Source organism: Mya arenaria, chromosome 6 (genome assembly GCF_026914265.1).
Source record: "Mya arenaria isolate MELC-2E11 chromosome 6, ASM2691426v1".
Taxonomy (NCBI): domain Eukaryota; kingdom Metazoa; phylum Mollusca; class Bivalvia; order Myida; family Myidae; genus Mya; species Mya arenaria.
In genome coordinates, this window is record NC_069127.1 from 49,385,776 (window position 1) to 49,407,758 (window position 21,983).

Below are 21,983 nucleotides of genomic sequence, written 5' to 3' on the forward strand. Positions count from 1 at the left end.
CCAAAATCGCATGAAATAATGCGAGTCCTCCATACGTCGTTCCAGTCGTAAAAGAAGCGGTACCATGTTCAATGGATACATCAAAACAATCTAAAAGTACACAAATGTTTATAGACGTGATATTTTACATCACACTCAATCTAAATGGCATAAACAATTGAAAAACAATAGTGTATGTGACTGTTTAAAAGCAATACAATGACAATTCAGAGATATTCAGTGGTGGAACAAACCTATTATGTCACAAGATGCCACTGGATCCCAACCAGTCGAAAGACACACTGATTGGGTTTGTCCATTTAACGTGTATCCATCGTTGCAGGCGACTGTAGCAGATGCTCCCAGCAATGTTCCATCAGATACGGTAACGTTTGCATTAGCAATTGATAAGCGTCCGCAGTCTTAAAATAAAGTCATGAATCGTTTTGAATGGTATTTCCCTATCCATCATTATAAAACACTTGAAAGAAAACGCATACATATGCAACATAAAGCCAAACACATAAACATGAATGGAGTATAATCAACACTATAAAGTACGATACCATTTTCCACACACGTCGGAATGTCATTCCAGGTACCGTCAGCCTGACACGTTATTTCCGCTGAGGCGGATAGGTCATATCCGTTATCACAAGTAACAGTAACATTTGCACCATATGTTGTAGTAGAATCGGAGACGCTCCCATTCACTGGTGTAGGATCTCCGCAGTCTGTTTATTAATTACAAATGCCGGAATGAATTTAAGATATGAAATTGATGTAAGATGCTAGAATAATATTTAATAAACACTTACAGAATATACCTATCTTTGATCAGCTATTATGTTCTTGAAATACCATTACTTCTAGAAAGGCATAGCAGAGACACGACTTTTTCAGGACCACCTTATACAGTAAATGACTGATAATGAGGTAGATATCCCGTTTTATTGACTTTTGAATGGGGATATCTAGTCCATAAAACGGTGTTTACACATTTATGTCATCAGTTATAATTGTTTCAAATGATGCTTTCAGTAATAATCTCAATAATTACGTCCAAACATCTCCGTTTAAAGAGAGGATGTAAGTGATGTTAATTCTTATTCTAGTCGTCATTTCTTCGCTTAGTGTAGCAAATCGTGATGTAATATCCTGGTACACGTGCGGTTGATTAATATCACTTTTGTCAGTATATATCACATTCGTTTGTATGTCACGTGACAGCCTCTAGACCAATGAATTTGCAGAAATATACCATGCATTTTAGTCCCAATGATTATATATCATAGTCTGTCAATTAACATAAGTCATTAGAAATCTCAAATCGGATACCATTATCTTAAAGCTGCACTCTCACAGATTGACCATTTTAACAACTTTTATTTTTTTGTCTTGGAAAGAGAAAATGTTTGCGTAAATATCTGCAAACCAATGATATAAGATTGCTGACAAAATATCAGATCGTAGATTTTCTCATATTTCCGTTCGAAAATTAACCGTTACTAACGGTTTAAGAAAAAATGCATTAAACATCATTTTTTGAACTTAAATATAAATGTATTCGATCTGATTATTTGTCAGCAGTCTTATAGTACTGGTTTCCATGGATTTTCGCAAAAAAATGGCTCGTTCCAAGACAAACAAAAAAGAAGTTGTCAAAACGTTCTATCTGTGAATGTGCAGCTTTAAATACCTTTTATTTCACACGAATATGTGCCACTCCATGTACTGTTACTCTGGCACGTGACAAATGAGTTGCCGACTAAAGTGTAACCAGTTTTGCAATAAATCAATGCAAGCTCTGTGTACGTAGTTCCTTTCGGGAATTCGGATGTTCCGTTTGTAACAACTGGAATACCACAGTCTGAAATTACAATTTCATTTTTAGTGACGTTTAAATATTTTGTAATACGTGTAAGCACCAATTTCTTCCCAACGACAAGTACTATTTAAACCTTCGATTGTGTATATTCCCTAGAAAGCATGGTCGTATGCTGCTCTCAAACTTGTGCAGTTATATATATATATATATATACACACTTTTGAATAAGAAAACACGCGCCATGAGGAGGGGATGCCAATAAATGTCTCAATTGATATGTAGGAATGTTACCATTGATGTCACACGTGGCTGAAGAGTTCCATCCGCCGCCTGTACATACCACTACCGTATCGCCCGAAAGTGTATACCCGTTGTTACACGCTAGCGTCGCTGTCTCCCCCAGTGTAGTAGCTGTGTATGTAGAGGCACCATTTTCAGGTACAGGGTCTCCACAGTCTAAAGTCAAATAAACAAGTTGTTAAAGCATTTTACACAACCAACGCAACTTAAGACGTACAGTCTGTGCCTGAGCTTGTCTAAGTATGTAGGTAAAACCCTGAAATATGAGAGTACAATGCTTCATTCATAATAAAGTTATAAAATGTTCCATACTGTAAAACATTCGTCGTCATGATATTCTCTCGAGTTATGAACATCTTAAACAAGGTCGTTCAATCATTATACATGTTCCATCAAAACGCAGGACTGAACATCCAAACTAAAAGAAATTGCTGATTGGGAGGACAAAACAGGTTCAATTTCAAGATTGAGATTATAAGCAGTAAGAAACGTTGCATTCTCTTTTATTTTAGTCATATTTTTACTCCCATATAGACTTAGAAAAACACAAAGACATGACATTTTATTGTTTGCTATGAGATACAACAGAGACTAGGGAGTCTGTGTCATTACTAAAAGGCATAGTTTAAGCTTTATATAAGTGACCCCCCCCCCCAATCCGTGTTTAGTTCACAACTTCTGACTTCTGTGTTTTGATCTTAATCTTTGTTGCCTTGTGCTATTTATCAGATCTCCGATCTGAGTGTCATACTGTGCAGTTCTGTAGGTTTCAATATAGAACTAAATGGACAATACACTTTGTCTTTTAGCTGTTTTTGCTTTTTTGAAATAATAACAATAATATTACTGTAATGCCTTAGAATAAGAGTATGAGTAAGGTCATATGTGATAGCCCATAAATATGATTTAACCATGGTGCTTCACAATTTCGATATAACAATGGTGACCATGCAATTAAAGTGGATTCAGTTCTAATAACTATAATATTTATTCATAATGATCCGTGGTCTAGTTGTAAAACCGGGGGGGGGGGGGGGGGGGGGCGCAGTTCGAATCCCCGCCGCACCACTGAAAAATACTTATTGTTTTCTGGGAGGGACGTTAAATTGGGGTCCCGTGTGACAGTGTCATACACTGGTGCATGTTAAAGAACCAGGGTAGCTCTAACCTGGGTTATATTATGTCTGTGCACTATGCTCAAAAACCTTAAATGACTAACACCCTTTTAGGAGCACTCGCCGAATGGGCAAGGCTCGAGTGCGAGTATACATAAGCGTATACACCAACATCCTGGAATGTGTAAATAGAAATAAGAGCAGACGGTGTCAGAGATGAAAGACATTACATCAAACAGAAAGATCATATAATCAGATATAACTTTATCATCGTAACAGTAATGTACTATAACTTAATTAGCATCAAAACATAATTAAATAAACAAATACACTATATACAAGACTACTAAAAAATTGAATTGGCTCATACAAATCAATCAACATGCATTTTAATGAGATCATTGAACAGTAACTCGATAACATTAATTGTTTTCACATATTAACTTATGAGCCGATTGTTAAGAACGTTGTTTAAGTGAACAACTTTGTACGTCGACGTTATTAACTTGCATAGCTTTACTGAACTGAACGTTTAAGGGATTCACTAGCGATCTGCAGTATTTCGAACAAGATTTGAGACAACTGTTTAGCTGTACTTAAGCATATTTTTAACGTTTAAAAGTTTACAACGATGTCGTTAATCGCGTTGTTAACTTCAACAAAGTTCTGTGTAATCGGTCCAATAGCATTAGATACATGAATATACATGTCAACAGAAGTCAATCCTTGACACGTTTAACTACCGCCGGGGGCAGAAACAAACTATTTTGTTTATTCTAGCCTATATGTATATAGAGTACTCTCTCTCTATATATATATATATATATACATACAGGCTAGAATAAACAAAAATAATTTGTTTCTGCCCCCTGTGTTTACTACAAAAAAACAAACTCATTTGTAACTTTAAAAACAAAATTAGACATTTAAATAAGGGGTTAACAGAATTTAAAACAAGCGTGACTCCTTTCAATAACAACCATAGCGCTTTAATTATACAGTCAGTATGTTTTTATATGCCATGCATTTCGACGACGAATTACACGGCACGCATATTTACCGTATGGGTCACATGTCGGTGTCCCAGACCACGCTGAGTCTGCCTCGCACGTGATAATGGGGGACCCGCTAAGTAACCAGCCCGTGTTACATGATATGCTGAGCACCGTACCGTACGTAGTTCCCGTATCGTTAGCGGACCCGTCACTCGGTACGGGGTCACCGCAATCTGAAGACATCGAGTGAGTAAATAAAACTAACTGTCGAAGTGTTATTAACCTTTTTCAAGGTTTAAACGTTGTTTGCATTGCTATTAGCTGAGTAAAAGTGGGATTTACTAAATCAGTGGATTCAGGCGCAAACAACACCTTATTCATAATTTGTGTTTGTTTAAAGGTTTAAAATATTTAGACATATTTCAAATGAAAACCCCAAGCCCGTCCCATAAAGCGCCTTTTGTGTAATTGTTATTTTTGGGGGTTATTTTGATTTTGCTGGACTTTTGACGTGGAAAACTTAAACGGAAAAGTCAACGGAATGACAGAAAATAATCATTTACTTTAATCGAAAAAAAACGTTTATTTTAAAAAATACAAATAGTAAATGCGAGTAACTCTTAAACGTTGATTTACTGGGTAACTTTACAATTCGACCTAGTCAATTCGGCACCAACACATTCGGCACCCAGTCGACTCGGCACCATAAAGCATAGCCAATTCGGCACATAATTCAAATTATCTTTAACTCAACTTTTCTCACTTTCAGTCGTTATATGGTTCGTTTATTTCAACAAAACTGCCTTTCATAAATGATTTGATCATCCAATATGGGTATCATATATTATCTTTTCAGTTATAATAAATGGCTCAAGATAACTGCCGTATGAACATCTGATTCTTTTTGCTATTTAAACTATTTTGTTGTGATTTCTATATAAACGCAACATATATATTTATATAAACGTATACATTTGTTCTTTTGAGGATATTTTGACTGTATATATACGCACACGAATATCATTCAGAAAATTGCCACGCGACCCCCGTGTACTCAATTAAACCATATGGTTACCAATAAACAATGGTATGTTTTATGGATTATTATTAATTTTCACACCAGGGGTTGAACGGATAGGGTTGATTAACGAGACACATGCCGACACACTATGACATGTGTTTCGGCAGATAATAATCTCATCAAACAACAAATAGCTTTGTCGAAGATATTTTTGAACCGAGAGAAAAGTAACTGGTATTATATTTATAAGATAATTGAATCTGACAGGTCTAAAGCACTCGTTGTTACTCTGTAATAATTAACAGTAATCTTTTTTTTTTTAAAGAAGCCCAGTTTTGGCTCTCATAACTTTGTACTATACTATAAAGACAAACCACTTGAAATAGTCGACAACTTAATTGTTTATGGCATAATGCATTGTGTTTAAGTAAACAGGCTGTATCGTTAAATAACCAAGTCTCTTATTAAAGGGACTAGACACCCGATGGTAAAAAAATGCCAAATACAGTATTTCCTCAAAACAAGCCTAGACTTGTCAATAGAAGCTAGTAGGAGGCCAGGCCGATAACACATCATTTTACAGCGTTGAAATCGCAACAATCACGTTGCTGTCTCAGCTGAGATTACCCGTTTAAAAAAATAGCGCATATTGGTTTCCCAGTTTAAATCTGCACTCTCGCAGATGAACATTTTTTCAACTTTTTTATTTTTTGTTTTGGAAAGAGCAAATTTTTGCGGAAATATCTGCAAACCAATGATATAAGATTGCTGACAAAAAATCAGTCCGCAGATTTTCATATTTCCGTTCGATTAATGTGTTATGGGTTAAACCGTTACTATTTTAAACGGTGTAAGAAAAATGCATAAAACATCAATTTTTGAACTTTGAAAAATCTGCGATCAGTTTTTGCCAGCAGTCTTATATAGCTGGTTTCCATGGATTTTTGCAATAATTGGCTCGTTCCAAGACAAAAAATAAAAAAAGTTGTCAAAACGTTCAATCTGTGAGAGTGCAGCTTTAAATCATATCTGTTTATGTGTACAGATAAATATACCGCCTTTTTTTAACTTACTGGGATTAACGTGGTAGACAACCCTAGTCAAGTTCGAATTGGAAATAATGCGCAAAACAGCGAAATGTGCATGTGTCGTTAGCGATTTGATACATCAGTTAGTAAAATGCAATGCATTGTACACAACGATGTCAATGTTATGTAAGTTTTCTTTTTTCCTTGCAATTGTATCATCTGGTGTCTAGTCCCCACCTGTGAATGTATTAACAAAAAACTATCAATAAATATGACGTACCTTCTAAATTTCGCTACAATTGCTTGACTCATTTGGTTCGATCCCCAACTCTGCGCGTTCAGTTTGGGTTGTTTTCAAAATCAAAATACATAGAAAGGATTAACCTTTAATTTTGTTAATGAAGTTTAGGGGTTAAGCAAGGCACATGTACAGGGGCGGTTTTCGGACAAATAGTGTGCTATTCTATATTTAGGAATAGACACGTGCTATTTTTTTAAATATTTGTTCGAAGTACATTGTACCGTATATCCGTGTTTTTATGCGGGGACGGTATCAAAATGTGTAATTGTATGACAATTGTTAAAAATATTTACCATACCCATTTCCATTATAAATCTGATACATATGCAGTTTTTTATGAATTAATCGCAATAATGTCATACATGAGCATTCTAAATATTACATATTAAATACACTTGAAACGTTCCTTATATGACAACGATGATCACATGCAGGAAGTGTTCTTTATGTTGTATATAATGCTTTGGTGTGTAAGTCAAAATAAATATCTGTTCTGTTCTGTTTTATTGTATTGTGTTCTGTTCTGTTTGTTTTGTTATGTTCTGATCTCATCTGATATGTTCTGTTCTGTTCTGATCTTATCTGATATGTTCTTTTCTGTTTTGTTTATGTTATGTATGATGAAATATTTTGAGCACAAATAACATTACCATTGTAGTGTATGTCCACTTATAGGACTTCAAATATCTAACAAAGAGCATTATATCCATGTATTTTGATATATGTACACACATTTACTTTACAATTATGTGTAAGAAGCAAACCGTTAATGGCGCATGTCGGAGTAGCTGACCAGGTGCCGTCTGCTTGACAGACGATCAGACTACTTCCGTTTCTGGTAAAGCCAGTATCACAAGTCACTGCCGCCGGCTCATTGTACGTCGTTCCCGACGGTATGTCGGCGGATCCGTTATTTGGCGTAGGATCCCCGCAGTCTGTGAAACATGATTAACAAAAAAGAAATAAAAATATGCTGACAATACTGCAACATTTTACATTTGTCTAAACTATGAAAACTTAAACTCATTCATACATAATTTTATTTTTTCATATTAATTGATACGCCTCCTTAATGTATACTGGTAAATTCGATTAATACTTTTATTGTAACAACTTTGACAATAAACTAAAAAAATATGAAACCTGATTCATTAAATAAATAATAACAATAGTTGAGTTGTTGGTACACCAAACCATTTGTTGATGGATTGATGTTAATATAATACGTTCTTCTTTTCTTGATTAATTGATTATTTATTATTGATCGATTTATTTAGTTTAAACTTTATTTAATTTTACAACGATTGTGAAACAAGCTGTTGCAACTTATATTAATCACTCTCGTTGGCACGATTTTACCCGAGAGTGTGGTCTTGTGTTGTTGGGAAACCGGAATACCCGGAGAAAACCCACTTGTCCGACTTGGTGACCACTAACCAAACTCACATGCGCCCAGGCCGGGAATCGAACCGGGTCGATTTATTTAATTACTCTGTCTGAAAGTTGATATAATTTTCTTCTTTCAAACACGTTTCCTGGGCGAGTTTATAAGATTGTTCCCCTGAGGGGGATCGAGCCCAATACATCTTGTGTGAGAGGCGGACACCTACACCACTAGACCACCCTCACTTCCAAGACCACTCTCACATCTGTTGACCTATTGCATCATGGTTTCATTCTACGCTTGATTGACCATTGTTTGATTGATCGGTTGCTCTTATGATTGGATGGATTGATTGATTGATTGATTGTTTGATCAATTGATATTACTATTTCATGCATTAATTTATTCGTGCATTCATTCATTTGATTGTTCGTTCGTTTATAATTTATAATTTTTATTTTCATATTATGATATGGACTTTTATTTGTTTGCTTACCGACAATGTTGCAGGTGGCGGTCCCATTCCACCCCGTGACGTCGCAGTAGACCACTTCCGGCCCCTGTAGATTGTACCCGGTGTCACATGACAGCGTGGCCGTCTGGTCGTACAAGGTGCCGCCTGAGTACGCCCCGTTTGTAGCAGCCGGAGAACCGCAATCTTATAATACAAAATTATTTTGCATTAAGATGACCGTTGTTAATCCACCAGTCAATTGTAACCACGCCCCCTCCCCAAGTCCGGGGAATAGCGGGGACCTTGACTTTTGATTCAGCCAATCCCGGGTAAAATCCATTTCCTCCGGCGACAAACTGCTGGTCAAATCCCCGCCAAATACCCCCGCACCCGGGGATATCCTAGGCAAGATCAATTCCACGCTATTTTCGGCGCGAAAACAAAATGACCGCATTCACTCGGCATTCCGGGGCCACATGGAAGGTAAAAACACGGCCCATTTTTCCAGCTATCCCCGGTTTACCCAAGAACGAGGGGGGCGTGGTTACAATTGTCTGGTGCATAATGGTGTTTAAAACGTGCAGTAATAAACAAATCATTATTGACATTATGTCAATCTATAGGAAGGAGTCTTAAAATAGAAGTGTGTATTCCTTTGTACACACTTATATAAGAACTGTAACAATACGTTTATGTGATTATAACAAAGACAGGGCTAGGCTAACCTAAAGGAAGTTGATTGAAATGAAAACATTCAAACTTTGCATCGGAATGTTTGCAATGGCATAGACACTCTTAATATACAAGTAACAGTACACAACAAGTTTCGGGAAACGGAACCTGTACTGTTTAAGTATAACACTTACCTTTCCGTTCACAAGTCGGAGTAGCGTTCCAGCTACCCGTGCTTTGACATGTGATGACGTCACTTCCACTGATGTCATAACCAGAATCGCACGTGACAGTTACAACAGAAAGGTAAGTGGTGTCGCCGCTGTCCACACTTCCGCTAGTAGGAGTAGGGTCACCACAATCTACAAATAATGATTAGTTATAGGAGTTCTGTTATTTAGTTAAGTTTTAGAACGTCGCCATGTATACACTCGGCTTCTTGAATATGCAAGGGCATATTTTCAAATGTTGAGCTTGCATGAGGTCAAACTAGGTGTTAAAAAGTTGAATCATTGCGTATGTTTATTTAACCACTACTGGACGTTGTATATACATCGAGACACTGTATAAACTCCGTTACTCTATGACTTATCGTACACTCATTTGTGTTGCAAAGCACATAGAGCGAGAGCTGCCAACACTCTTAAATTACCAAAGGTTGTTGTTTCTACAGACAGGTGATCCACTGTTCAAGATCATTTATACAAGTGACATGACACTTACCTACAATCTAACACACGGTATTTATCGACCACGTGTCGTTGACACAATCAATGAAATCCTCCCCCATCATGGTAAAAGCCGTATTACTGGATATAAACCCGAGCTGACCACTGACGTATATGTTATATGCATGACAGGGAAACTTACCTACAATTTGACACGTGGTATTGGTCGACCACGTGTCGTTGACACATTCAATGTAATTCTCCCCATTCATGGTAAATCCCGTATCGCATGATATCAGCGCGAACTGGCCACTGTCGTACAGGGTGGAGCTTCCGTTTGTAGGTGTTGGGTCCGGACAAGCTTAAAAAGGAAACAATTTTAGAACCATGAATAAAGAACAAAAAATAACACTTATAGTCATTTAAAGCAAACAACTCGAATAAGTGGGTAATCCAGCCTAGATACAGCTTCATTACATTTTTTGTAGGAAATAACAATTAATAGTTTATATTGTATATAAAATAAAATAAGGACTTGAGTAACTGTACACGTACAGGACGGCAGCCATAGCTTCCCCAAAAATATTAGCGATGTTTTGGCGCGTTTTTCACTGGGACGTAGCTATTTATTGAAAAACCAATTTGTAAAGACTATGTTTTTATCTGAACAAACATCATATGTTTTGTTTTATTTTTGTCATTGAAGTCAAAGGAGTAAAACATGATAATACATTCACATCTATACGTTTCTTTCGTGCATCTTTCAAGTGTAACACTGTACCGTGCCCCTTTAAGACATGTTATATATAATCGGCTTTAATTTGCTATTCACAAAAAGTCCCTTAAAGATCCAACATGCCTTTCAGATTTCCTATTATGTTTCTTGACCTATATGCGTGCCTGATTGTTTTAGATAGCATCAGACCATTACACTAATGCCTGAGGAACGTGGACTTGAAAAGAAGTAAAAATATGTGTTTTCATACACCCACTGATAATTGGACTGAGGAAAATTAAGGAATTATTATTGTTCACAGGGGATAGTTGGCCTTGTAATATTTACGTAAATGTCGGTGAAATATTGGGAAATCGATTAAGTTGTCATCGTTAACTGCTTGGTTAGGTAATCAAACTCTGTGGATAGAGCTGGTGTCAGTTTACCATAGAAATGGTGTACGGTATAGGAACGCAAAGAACTTTTCTGAGGATTCCATTTCATTCCATTAAAGGTCTAGTTTAAGGAATGTTTGGCATGGTAATCCCCTGCTGTGCATCTCCTGCTACTTGCACTGGTGTCACAGTAGGGGCCAATTTCCTGTGTATTTGTTTATTGGCTCAAGGCCATTTAGGGTCCATTTCTATAATAAAACCCCCAAATCTGCACAGCAGGATACCCAGGTTGGAGATCTGATTAGACAATTAGGCAATGTGATTCAGATCAATACACAGAGCTTGTTTATTATACACAGTTTAAAAGGGGGGGGGTCACTTAATGGAGGATTAAACTAGGCCATTAAGCGTCTACCTGGTGATTCATTATAGTTTGGGCAACATATGAAAGGGACTTATACCAATATGTTAAATGAATGACTAAAATACATGAAAGATGAACTAATCGTAGTTTGATTTTCTTCTGTATTTCAACTTAAACGGAATAAAATCTCGAAATTGCTCAAGGCCCAAAAAGCGTGTTTGTAATATTATTTTCGATACTATTTTACGTAATTGTACTCTCACAGATGTACCAATTTTATATCTTTTTTTATTTTTTGTCTCGGAAAGAGCAAATTTTGCATAAATATCTGCAAACCAATGATATAAGTTTGCTGACAAAAGATCAGATCGCAGATTTTCATATTTCCGTTCGAAAATTAATGTTTTCTGGCTTAAACCGTTACTAACGGTTTAAGAAAAATACATAAAACATCATCTTTTTAACGTAAATATAAAATTTGCGATCTAATTTTTGTCAGCAGTCTTATATAACTGGTTTCCATGTATTCTCGTAAAAATTGGCTCGTTCCAAGACAAAAAAATAAAGAAGTTGTCAAAACGTTCAATCTGAGAGAGAGCAGCTTTAAATCCCTTGAATATGATTCCAAAGTATTAGGGGTTCAGCAGGAATCTAAAAGTCTCATATTTGAGAGTCAGATAACTTTCGTTTCATTCCGAATACAATTCGGAAACCATGGAACGAATCATAATATCAAAACCGGAAATGCTTTTAAAATAAAAAAAAATACAACCTAAATCTTCAGCCACTGAAATTGCATAAAGCCAATCATTAAGGTCTAGGCTTAATCATTAGCCATTGAATTTGTATTATATTTCAGTAAGATGACCTGAAGTAAAATCTTAATTATTAAGCTACGTTCACTCCGAAAAAGTTCAATAATTTAAGTTTGACTTCATGTCATCTTACTTATACAAAGAATTACGTTCTTCTACGTCAAATGCTGCTTACCACTCATTACACGTGAAATAGTTTTAAACCGATACAGTAATCATACGTTTAGTAAAGGAAGGCAGAGATGTCTTTATAACCTGAGCATTTAATACAAAAAATGTCAAAAAATAGAAGCGTCCGAAAAAAAAAACAGTCGTTCATGACCGGTTCATTTGACAAACACACCGGCTATATGATTGAAGTGTTATTCCAAACTGAATGTGTTTTTTTGTACCAGTCCATTGTAACCACGGCCCCAAGGTCCGGGGGTATACCGGGAATAGCCGGGGAAATGGGCCGTGTTTTTACTTATCAGGTGGCCCCGCAGTGCCGGGTGAATGCGGTGGTTTTGGCTTCGCGCAAAATATAGCCGGGAATGGGCCTAACCTAGGCTCCCTGGGTAGCGGATGCATTTGGCGGGGATTTGACCATCAGTTCGTCCCCGCAGGGCGGAGATTTTACTCGGGGTTGGCTTGACCGAAAGTCAAAGTCCCCGCCAATCCCCGGACCTGGGGGGCCGTGGTTACAATTGACTGGTGCATTACATCCTCACCTTTTTGTTTCTAAGGAGAATACGTCAAACCATCCATAAATAAAGAGACATATGATCGCAGACAGAGAACAATATGGAGTAAGAAGTGCCACAAATTTAATTACATGTTTAACTCCAAAATCAAATATTGACCAATAATTATTAAAGCTAGTAGTTTCGAAATTGGGACTAAAACCCCTCGAAATAGCGATTGTACGAAAAATAACACCTCGAAAAACCGATCATACGATATATAACTCCTCGAAAAAGTGATCATTCAATACATAACCCCTCGAAAAAGCGATCATACGATATATAACCCCTCGAAAAAGCGATCGTTCGAGATTTAACCCCCCAAAAAAAGCGATCGTTCGATATATAATCCAAAGGAAAAGCGATCATACGATATATTACCCCTCGAAAAAGCGATTGTAGGATATATAACCTCTCGAAAAAGTGATAGTTCGATATATAATTCTTCAAAAAAGCGATCATTCTATATTTACACCCTCGAAAAAGCGATCGTTTGATACCCCACGAAAAAAGCGATTGTTCGACACATAATCCCTCGAAAAAGCGATCGTTCGATAGATAACCCCTCGAAAAAGCGATCATACGATATATAACCCCTCGAAAAAAGCGATCGTTCGATACATAACCCCTCGAAAAAGCGATCATACGATATATAACCCCTCGAAAAAGCGATCGTTCGTTAAACCCCTCGAAAAAGCGATCATACGATATATAACCCCTCGAAAAAGCGATCGTTCGATATATAACCCCTCGAAAAAGCGATCGGTCGATAAATAACCCCTCAAAGGGCAATCATACGATATGTTATATATGTTTGAAAAAAGCGATCGTTCGATATATAACCCCTCGAAAAACCGATCGTTGGATATATAACCCCTCAAAAGGGCGATCATACGATATATAACCCCTCGAAAAAAGCGATCGTTCGATACATAACCCCTCGAAAAAGCGATCATTATGTATATTTCCCCTCGAAAAGCGATCATGTAACCACTCGAAAACCTGGGAGTGGAGTGATATGCAACTCTTGGTGTAATATGAAATACAAACGATTTTATAATGCAAACAAAATTGGGTACGTTGCCTTTTGACGTTGCCTTTAATAGTTTCATTGTGCGTTTCTTTCGGCATAATCACAAGCAGAGTTAAAATCAAGTCAAAATGATAAAAAAAAATATTGCGAAGCTGTATTCATTTACTTTAAAGGTGGATACCGATTAAACAAGATATCTGTATTACTCAAACGATTTTATTTGGTTTAATGATGACCAAACGATAAATTACATAATTAAATAAGAACAATTAAAATTATACAGCGCACAATTTTTTAAACAATGTTATTTCTTATATAAGCGTTGATAAGAAAAACAAAAACACTTACCGGCATGTGTCAGTAAAATCCATGGTGTTGTAAGCAGTAGACAACAATACAGCACAAACTCGTACATTATGATACCGCAAACACCGCACCACAAAAAAACAACAGACACACAATCACAAACTCAATAACAATGCATTATCATAACTGCATTAAAACTCAAAATTCTCCGTTTAAGATTGCTGTTTGATAATTATATCATATGTGTTCTTATAGTCTTCATAGTTCGACAATGTTCTGTAAGTTTCACAAATGTTCAATTTTATAAATACTAAGACATTGAAAAAATCTTCTTCTTTTTGTATAACCGTAAAATACGAATTCTTTAATTGATTCTCCACCGTCACAATTTAACAATCAATTAAGTACTATTCCTACAAAGTGATGAAATGACAACGGTGATATTCTAAAATTCTCGTAACATCGAACAACACTACCCTTTGTATGACAGATAACAAATAAAAAAAAAAAAACGACGTCGAAAAAACTCTAATAGTAAATAATTAAATCGCACAGAAACGCTTAACAAAGTCAATGTGGCAAAATGTGTTACGCATAAAGCCTGTCGTGATCGACTTCAAAAAAGCTAATGTTAAATAATTAAAATATCAGCTTAAACTAATTTTAGTATTGTTTTCGACAAATAAGCGCTCCGCAATTATATATCAATTCCGCAAATTACAGACACGGGCAGGCTATCATTGTTTGTTTTATTTCATCTAAAGAAATTTGAAAATACCGTGCGTTACTCAAAATAATTAAAATGTTTCAAATTGTTTTCGAAGGCCGCAATGCTTGACTCACTTAACCCTATAACGTAGCATGTAAAATTTCATATATTTGATGACTTTGAACAATAGCGCCGCGCTTCCCTCGCTTAAAGACAAACTTATATTTGTCTAATTTAATCAATGATTTGAGCTTTAGTTACATCCTTTCGTGTCGGGGATCAAACTATCCTTCAAAATCATCAGCTCATTAAAACGATCTAAAATACGGACGAAACTCGAGATGCCTAATATTAATATTGACGTTTTGTTCATCGCTAAACCCTCATTACGATAAACAATAAACAATAACAAATCATAGAAACGAGCAAACACATTTTTCGAGGTTTTGCAGTATTCAAATAGTTGACATCGATTCAAAAATAGCAGTTTCTGTGGTTAGTCGAATAGTTTAACGAAAGATATAGATCATATCGGTAAAAAAATGTATATTTTAATGCGCACATCTTAAACCGCTTAAGCCTGACAAATAAAATAAACGCAGTACATTCAGAGACAGCCAACATTTTTTTTTTAGGTTTCCCCGTTAAAAGAACCCTATGGAAGAAAAGACATCATTTATAAACAATTATGGTATACAGTCGAACCCCGTTGGCTCGAACACGCTTTGCTCGAATTCCTCGTTGGCTCGATCTGTATGTAAAATACCGATTTCTTTATACTGAATCCAAGTATTCCCGCTTGACTCGATTTTTTGGAAGCTCGGGGTATTTTTGCAGGTCCCTGGGAGTTCGAGCCAACGGGGTTCGACTGTACAAGGTACATGTTATTATCAAATTATCAATAGCGTTTGAGCTAATTGAATAGTTGGAACATAATTCGTTGCAGAAATACATTCAAAACGTAATGTTATTGTTTTAATATATGCTCTAAGTGTGTGCAATTATATGTTTTATATAATAGTTCTTATAAAAGCCAGGGAAGACACCACTTTTTAAAGATACAACTACAGTCGAACACCGCTGGCTCAAACTCGCTTGGCTCGATTTTCTCATTGCCTCGAACAAGATGTAAAAGACCGTTTTCCTTATACTGAAGGTAAAATAATCCCGCTTGGCTCGAATTTCCCGAGGCTCGAGGTATTTTCGCCGGTTCTTGAGAGTTCGATCTAACGGGGTTCGACTGTATTAATGACATCAAATCCTATACTTTTTTGTGTACATGTATACAAATAATGAGAAACCTTAACTATTTAAGTCGGAAACCCTTTCTGTTATCTTCTGTTCGTGTTGCACTATTTCCAATGTTTCAATACGAGGGGTGAATGCGAAAAGATTCTAAGTGACATTGAATAAAGAAGAAGATAGAACCTTTTCGCTTTCAGCCCTCGAATTATATGAATCGACTAACTGATACTATTGTTCGCGCATTGTTTGTGTGTTTTTTGCTCTGAGAGACAAACTTACTTGCCATTATCTCGGAAATAAACTCAATAATACTTATATCCATACAACAGTTAATTAATTGGAAGAATATGGCCTGGCAGTCGACAACAGTTTTCACTGTTCAATAATAATCAAACTTCAAAGTCAGTCAATTATTATATAACTCAAATGTCAATCAATATTGCAATCACTGTTTCTACATACAATAAATAATTCAATATTCAAACAATCATGATATAATGAATAATTTGAACACACAATATTGACTTGTAATGAAACAAGTCCGAGGCCGTAAGTACCAATAACTGTACAAACGACAAAGAAATATACTTATGTCTGTTGGTGATTCCAAACAGCATGGATAAGGTATTCAGTGCATAGACGATTATATCAAAAATGTATATGTAATGATTATCTGTTCAGAATTGTTCTAATATGAACTTCATATTTTCATGGATTAATTGTAAAAAAAAACAAATCCGCCAATGAGCGCCAACTGCGCTCACGCTAACAATACACTTTTTTGACAAACATTTTAACAAGTGTTAATTAGCATGCTATCTTTTTTACAACACTTTCCCAACTGCCAAAACCAATAGCAATTTATTCTGTCGGGTACATGGATATCGGGCTTTTTTAAAATGATTCTAGAGCCGATTGAAGGGTTGACAAAAATATGTCATTTCCGACTGGCGATAGAGGTACACCATCGGGTAAAAACAGACCAGGCAATTTGTCGTTGAAGTCCGAATATTTGATGGCCGTATGCCCATGCTGTATAACGTAATGAATCAGTGCCCTTTTTACACGATCTCTGGATTTTTCCATTATTTTGTCGTTGAATGAATACCGCCAATTCAAACTAGAAAGAATGCATGAATAAACTATGTAACTCTATGTAAACAATTGCATCAATGCAAAAAATACTTGTTTCATGTTTTTTACGGAGTAGCCCACAGTTCTCGGAGCCCAAATCTTTCCCACCGAAATGAATAATCAAGTAGTTTGGAGTAGGAGTACACCGAGGAGTGAAAGCGAAAATGTTCTATCTATCTTCTTTATTTAATGTCACTTAGAAGCATTTCGCATTCACCCCTCGACACTGACGTAAGAAATTTGCAATGTTCAGTACCTGGCTGTATCGAAGGCCGGGCACACCGGCCCAAATGACCTTACACCATGACAGGCCAAGGTGTCGTCCCATTGGCCGTCCTATATACGCCTCTGCCCGTTTGATAATTTACGAGCCCAGAATCAACACAGTTTGTTCTGTAAATATAGATGAAACATTTACGAGCTATATCAGTAAGTTATAACAATTATGGGATTATTTTATCAAATCGAATCGCCTGTGGGTGCTTCCTCTACTTGACCATCGGCCCATTAGTACATGTATTAATGTCCTCATCGGGTATGTTCAGCATACTTGCTAATGTTGTTGCACCGATTCTAAAAGAATGGCTTTTAATGTTAGCTCTAGTTCCACAAAATGTAAGGCATTTCATAAACATTGCTCTAAACTGGTATTTCGTCAACGGCTTCCTTCTACAATGACAAAACAACGGACCGTCAATGTTAGGACGTACCGATAAATACAACTTTACAGCCAGTACAGGGCACATGTTATTATCCGAAGAATGTGTAAATATCAATGAAACAGAGTTGCCATACTGGTCTGGTTTTGAACACCTAATGAGAAGTCTGCACTTGCATTCGGATAATGATATATCCGAAATATGTGCCACTGTCGTGTAGGGGCCTACTTTCCCATCTACTGCGATTTCTCTTACCCTAGGAAAACCAAAAAAATGCAATAACAACAAGCTTAATTAAAGAGAATTGTTTCATAAGTTGACGATGTTACAAAAGGCAACGCTTTCAATATCTGCTTAAGAATATCAATGGTTAAAAGCATTCTTGTATCCTTTACGGGGCGATTCCGCCGTAAACCACATAGCATTTTCTGTATAATGAATGCTCGAGTGAAATCTTGTAAATTGTTAGGCTTTAGAAAAAATGAAATCCCAGACAAATAGGCATTTATTGTGGAAAATGCACATTTTTTGAATTTAGACAAATGTGCGACAAATTGAACTAAATGCGGCAATGAAGGAGGCCAGCAGTCAGGTAAACTGTATTCTTTTTAAAATAAAAATGTATTTAAGGCCTGACTATTACTTGCTTGGTATTTTCGGAAACAGACTGATTTAACAGGTAATTTATTTCATCTTAGATATGTCCAAATTGCCTGCGGAAATGGCGTCGGCTGGGGCGGGGCCAACTAACGAAAGGTTTCCCACTGCATCCATGAACAAGAGTCAACACGTTTATTATTAACACCAGGAACATGTACAGCCTTATAATCTTAATATGAAAAATAAATTTCATAGTCCACATGACGATTGGACGGACAAGGGACATCACTCACTCCGATTGGAGGATTTCGAGTTAAGAATCTGAACAACGGCCATGTTATAACAATTAAAACATATTTTCAATGAGCAAAACCTGTCTTTCCACAAATAGCATGCCTATGCAATTGGTACCATTTCCAGATATGCTATGTCTGACAGAAGCTCGCTGTTCACCCAAATATCTGGCCAGTGCAGAAAAGTCCAGGCTCCCTTAAAGTACCCACCGCAGCCGAATCGGGAGTTAATAGCACTGTCAGTGAAAAGCATTACAGAAACACCTTTATATTGTGTGAGAAACAACCTCCACACCTCAATATATTTTTGAATGCCTTTTGTAACCCTAACATAATGGCGTGGACGCGTCGCAAGAGACATTGCGGAATACATGCGGCGAGCAAATGCACGTGCTGATGGCATCGTCTTTGTACAAAAGTCCAATGAACCAGTCAAGGACTGCAACTCGCGCAAAGATACTTTTGACTTTGACAAGATTAATTCAATCTGCTGCAAAATATATATATTATTTTGTCGTGCGGAATGCGAATCTCCATCAATTCAGAGTCAAGCTCATAACCAAGATAGGTCATACATGTAACCGGACCAACGGTTTTTTCGTCAGTGACAGGTACAGCTAATTCCTGACACAAACAAGAAAACACATCCTAAAGTAATCTGCATTGATCCTTAAAAATGAAATTATCTAAATAACGATCAATATTATTCACTCCTGTCCTCATTTTAATAGCTCATTCAAAACAATTGGAGAATGTTTAGAATGTAGAGCAACTAAATGAACATGCCATTGGCATGTACTTATCAATAAAATACAGATCACCAAGCTCAATGCATAACAAGGTAACAGGCGAAATGCATTTTTAAATCCATCTTTCCCATCCACGTGCCTTACCTAGGCGTCTGACCATGTGAACCGCATGATCGAAATTTGAGTTTTGAACCTTTGCTAATTCTGGGTCAATGAAATCATTTACACTTTCTAAATAAGGGTATGAAATGTGGGTGATCAACATGAAACCACCTGTACGTTTTGGCAGAAACTCTTAAATTTGAGATGGGTTTATGAAAAAACGGTCCTGACATTCTCCCAGCCTCTACTTCCGTTTAAAGTTTTTGCCTAACAATAGACTCATGACCGTTGGCAGATTTCAAGTTTTTACCTTCAAAAGGATCACGAGGCCCAGAGTAACCTAGAGGAAACCCCGGTTTTCAAAACCATTTTTTAAATACTCGGCATCTTGTCTGTTAGGATACTGATCAAGCCGTCTTAATACGTCGCATTTAATTGGAGTTTTACCATGCCTTGGGTCGTCATGGGAACAGGGGCGGCAACGCTCGAAAACGTTGTCTGCAAGGGAGAACCACCACTCACAGGAGAGACCGTTGGCTGGGCGACCGGAACTGCATGATTGTGTCGTTGGGAAAGTCGGCCCTAATGAAGTCTACCCTGCTAGCGGCGCGGAGGTCCCAACGTTTGGCGGAACGATTGTCTGGTTGCCCGGGATGGGATGAGTGACCGACATTTCTGGCATCGTGGATAGCGTAGATTGCCCGCTTCCGGCAGTACTCGTGGAAGCCCTATTCTTGCATACCGGACGTGTGTTTCCGGTTATGTGACTAGTGCTGGAAAAACTCATCTTACACCCATCATGTAAGATGAGTCACGCGCAACAACGCGCCACTTCTTATTTTTTTATTGTATGGCTTATGAAAAGTATATAATGCAATATCACTAAAGCGGAATCAAAAATATAAGTATATAAAGGAACTATTTGACGTCGGTAGTGATTTAAAATTACTGCACTTTATGCAAGAAAAAATATCAATCATGTTTTTTTCCGGTTCGGATAAAAAAATCCGACCCTCGGGCACGCTGTGTGACATGATAGATACTTAAAGTCCGCTGCACTGGTGTCGAAACACTGATGCATGATAATTGCTGATTCGGAGCCTTGGAGATCAATTGTTGTGTGCCTGTACCTGCACAAGCCAAAGTCCATTTGCATTATTGCCCGTCAGCAAGCTGTTCCAAGCTTGTTGTTAAGGTCGCTGTTCCAACCGGAGGTTGATGGCGAAGGCGAGAACCCGGGCCAGGATTCGCACACCTTTGCTGAATGTTACGTGTCCGCAAATTTCATACACGATCCACTGAAGATGACAATGTTACCGCATCCTGTCGCAGATTGCAGGGCCTTACCCCTCTTCCACTTGCAGTGGTCCTATTTTTTGAGCCGGGTTTTGGGCATTATCATCCAATGACAAGCGATTTTCTTAGTTAAATTTTCTGTCCAAAGAATGCTGCCCTTTGTTCGTAGCTGAAAACATGTCGTGTGACGTCTCAAAACAAATGTCATCATGGCATAACTCCAACGATATTACTAAAAATGCTAATACGAGTTACGTCCCTGTTAAAGAACTCGTACTAATTTATTCCTTCTATAAACGGCATTATAGTATATAGCCGACAATGCTCATTACGCTAGTACTACGTGGAGTGTGCAAGGTCAGAACGTTAGGTTCGTGCGTTTAACAACGAGCAGTTCTGTAATAACATTTGTGTGATTGTTAACTTCTGTGGAACTGGTTAAGTAACCTTAACTAACTTGTAAACATATCCAAATGCAAATGCAACCATTATTACCATATGCCTGAACAGTAAATCAAATAATTATAAAAAGTTATTGTAAGTTCAGAAAACAACTCCAAAGTGTATGTGATCGTAACGTCATTTCAGAAATAAAGTCAAAATTTTGTCCCAGTCCTGTTCGCGCTAACGTTTGATTTTAACGGGAGAAAAGAATTACGTGAAATATCAGTTTTATTTCACATTACAATTGGTTGGATTGATTAAAGATTGCCAAAAAACAATATGTGAATAAGTGTTTATATTTGCAGAAAAGATGTGCATTCAAACAAACGTTTTTTAATTCTAACTCATTGTGCTCCTGTAACCTTATATGTACGAGACGAAGTCAAAAAGATCGATGGCTGCCTTTGTAATGTTGGCAGGAGTCAAAACAATAAAATTGGAACGAAATGAAGCCAAAAAATATTGTACGTGTTGTACATAGCAATCACACATTAAACACTACATTTGTACACAGCAAACTCACACCGTACGGAAACGACGTTCTGTAAACCTCTCACTAAATATATATCAGCGTAGGCGTTTGTTTGAAAGGCAATGTTTCTCAAGCATTGCCCTTTAGAGATTCAATACATTTTCTGTTTCGATGTACCCACTTGT

The 21,983-nt window shown here is 37.0% G+C and overlaps 1 protein-coding gene and 1 long non-coding RNA gene across 2 annotated transcripts in view; both read right to left on the reverse strand.

Moving 5' to 3' along the window:
- Positions 1-22: 22 nt before the first annotated feature.
- Positions 23-607, reverse strand: LOC128236659 (uncharacterized). Its single transcript, XR_008261400.1, has 3 exons — positions 546-607; positions 234-401; positions 23-90 (listed from the first exon to the last, which is right to left on the reverse strand). It is a non-coding gene; the product is annotated as an uncharacterized LOC128236659 (long non-coding RNA).
- Positions 608-1,774: 1,167 nt separating this feature from the next.
- The window catches only part of LOC128237856 (CUB and sushi domain-containing protein 3-like), a 36,976-nt gene continuing 16,767 nt past the window's right edge, over positions 1,775-21,983 (reverse strand). Inside the window, exons 2-8 of the mRNA XM_052953436.1 lie at positions 9,948-10,106; positions 9,272-9,439; positions 8,448-8,609; positions 7,332-7,502; positions 4,283-4,450; positions 2,148-2,263; positions 1,775-1,849 (exon numbers count right to left, since the gene is read on the reverse strand). Of these exons, the coding sequence (XP_052809396.1) occupies positions 1,775-1,849; positions 2,148-2,263; positions 4,283-4,450; positions 7,332-7,502; positions 8,448-8,609; positions 9,272-9,439; positions 9,948-10,106 (1,019 nt within the window). The remainder of the gene's footprint in view (positions 1,850-2,147; positions 2,264-4,282; positions 4,451-7,331; positions 7,503-8,447; positions 8,610-9,271; positions 9,440-9,947; positions 10,107-21,983) is intronic.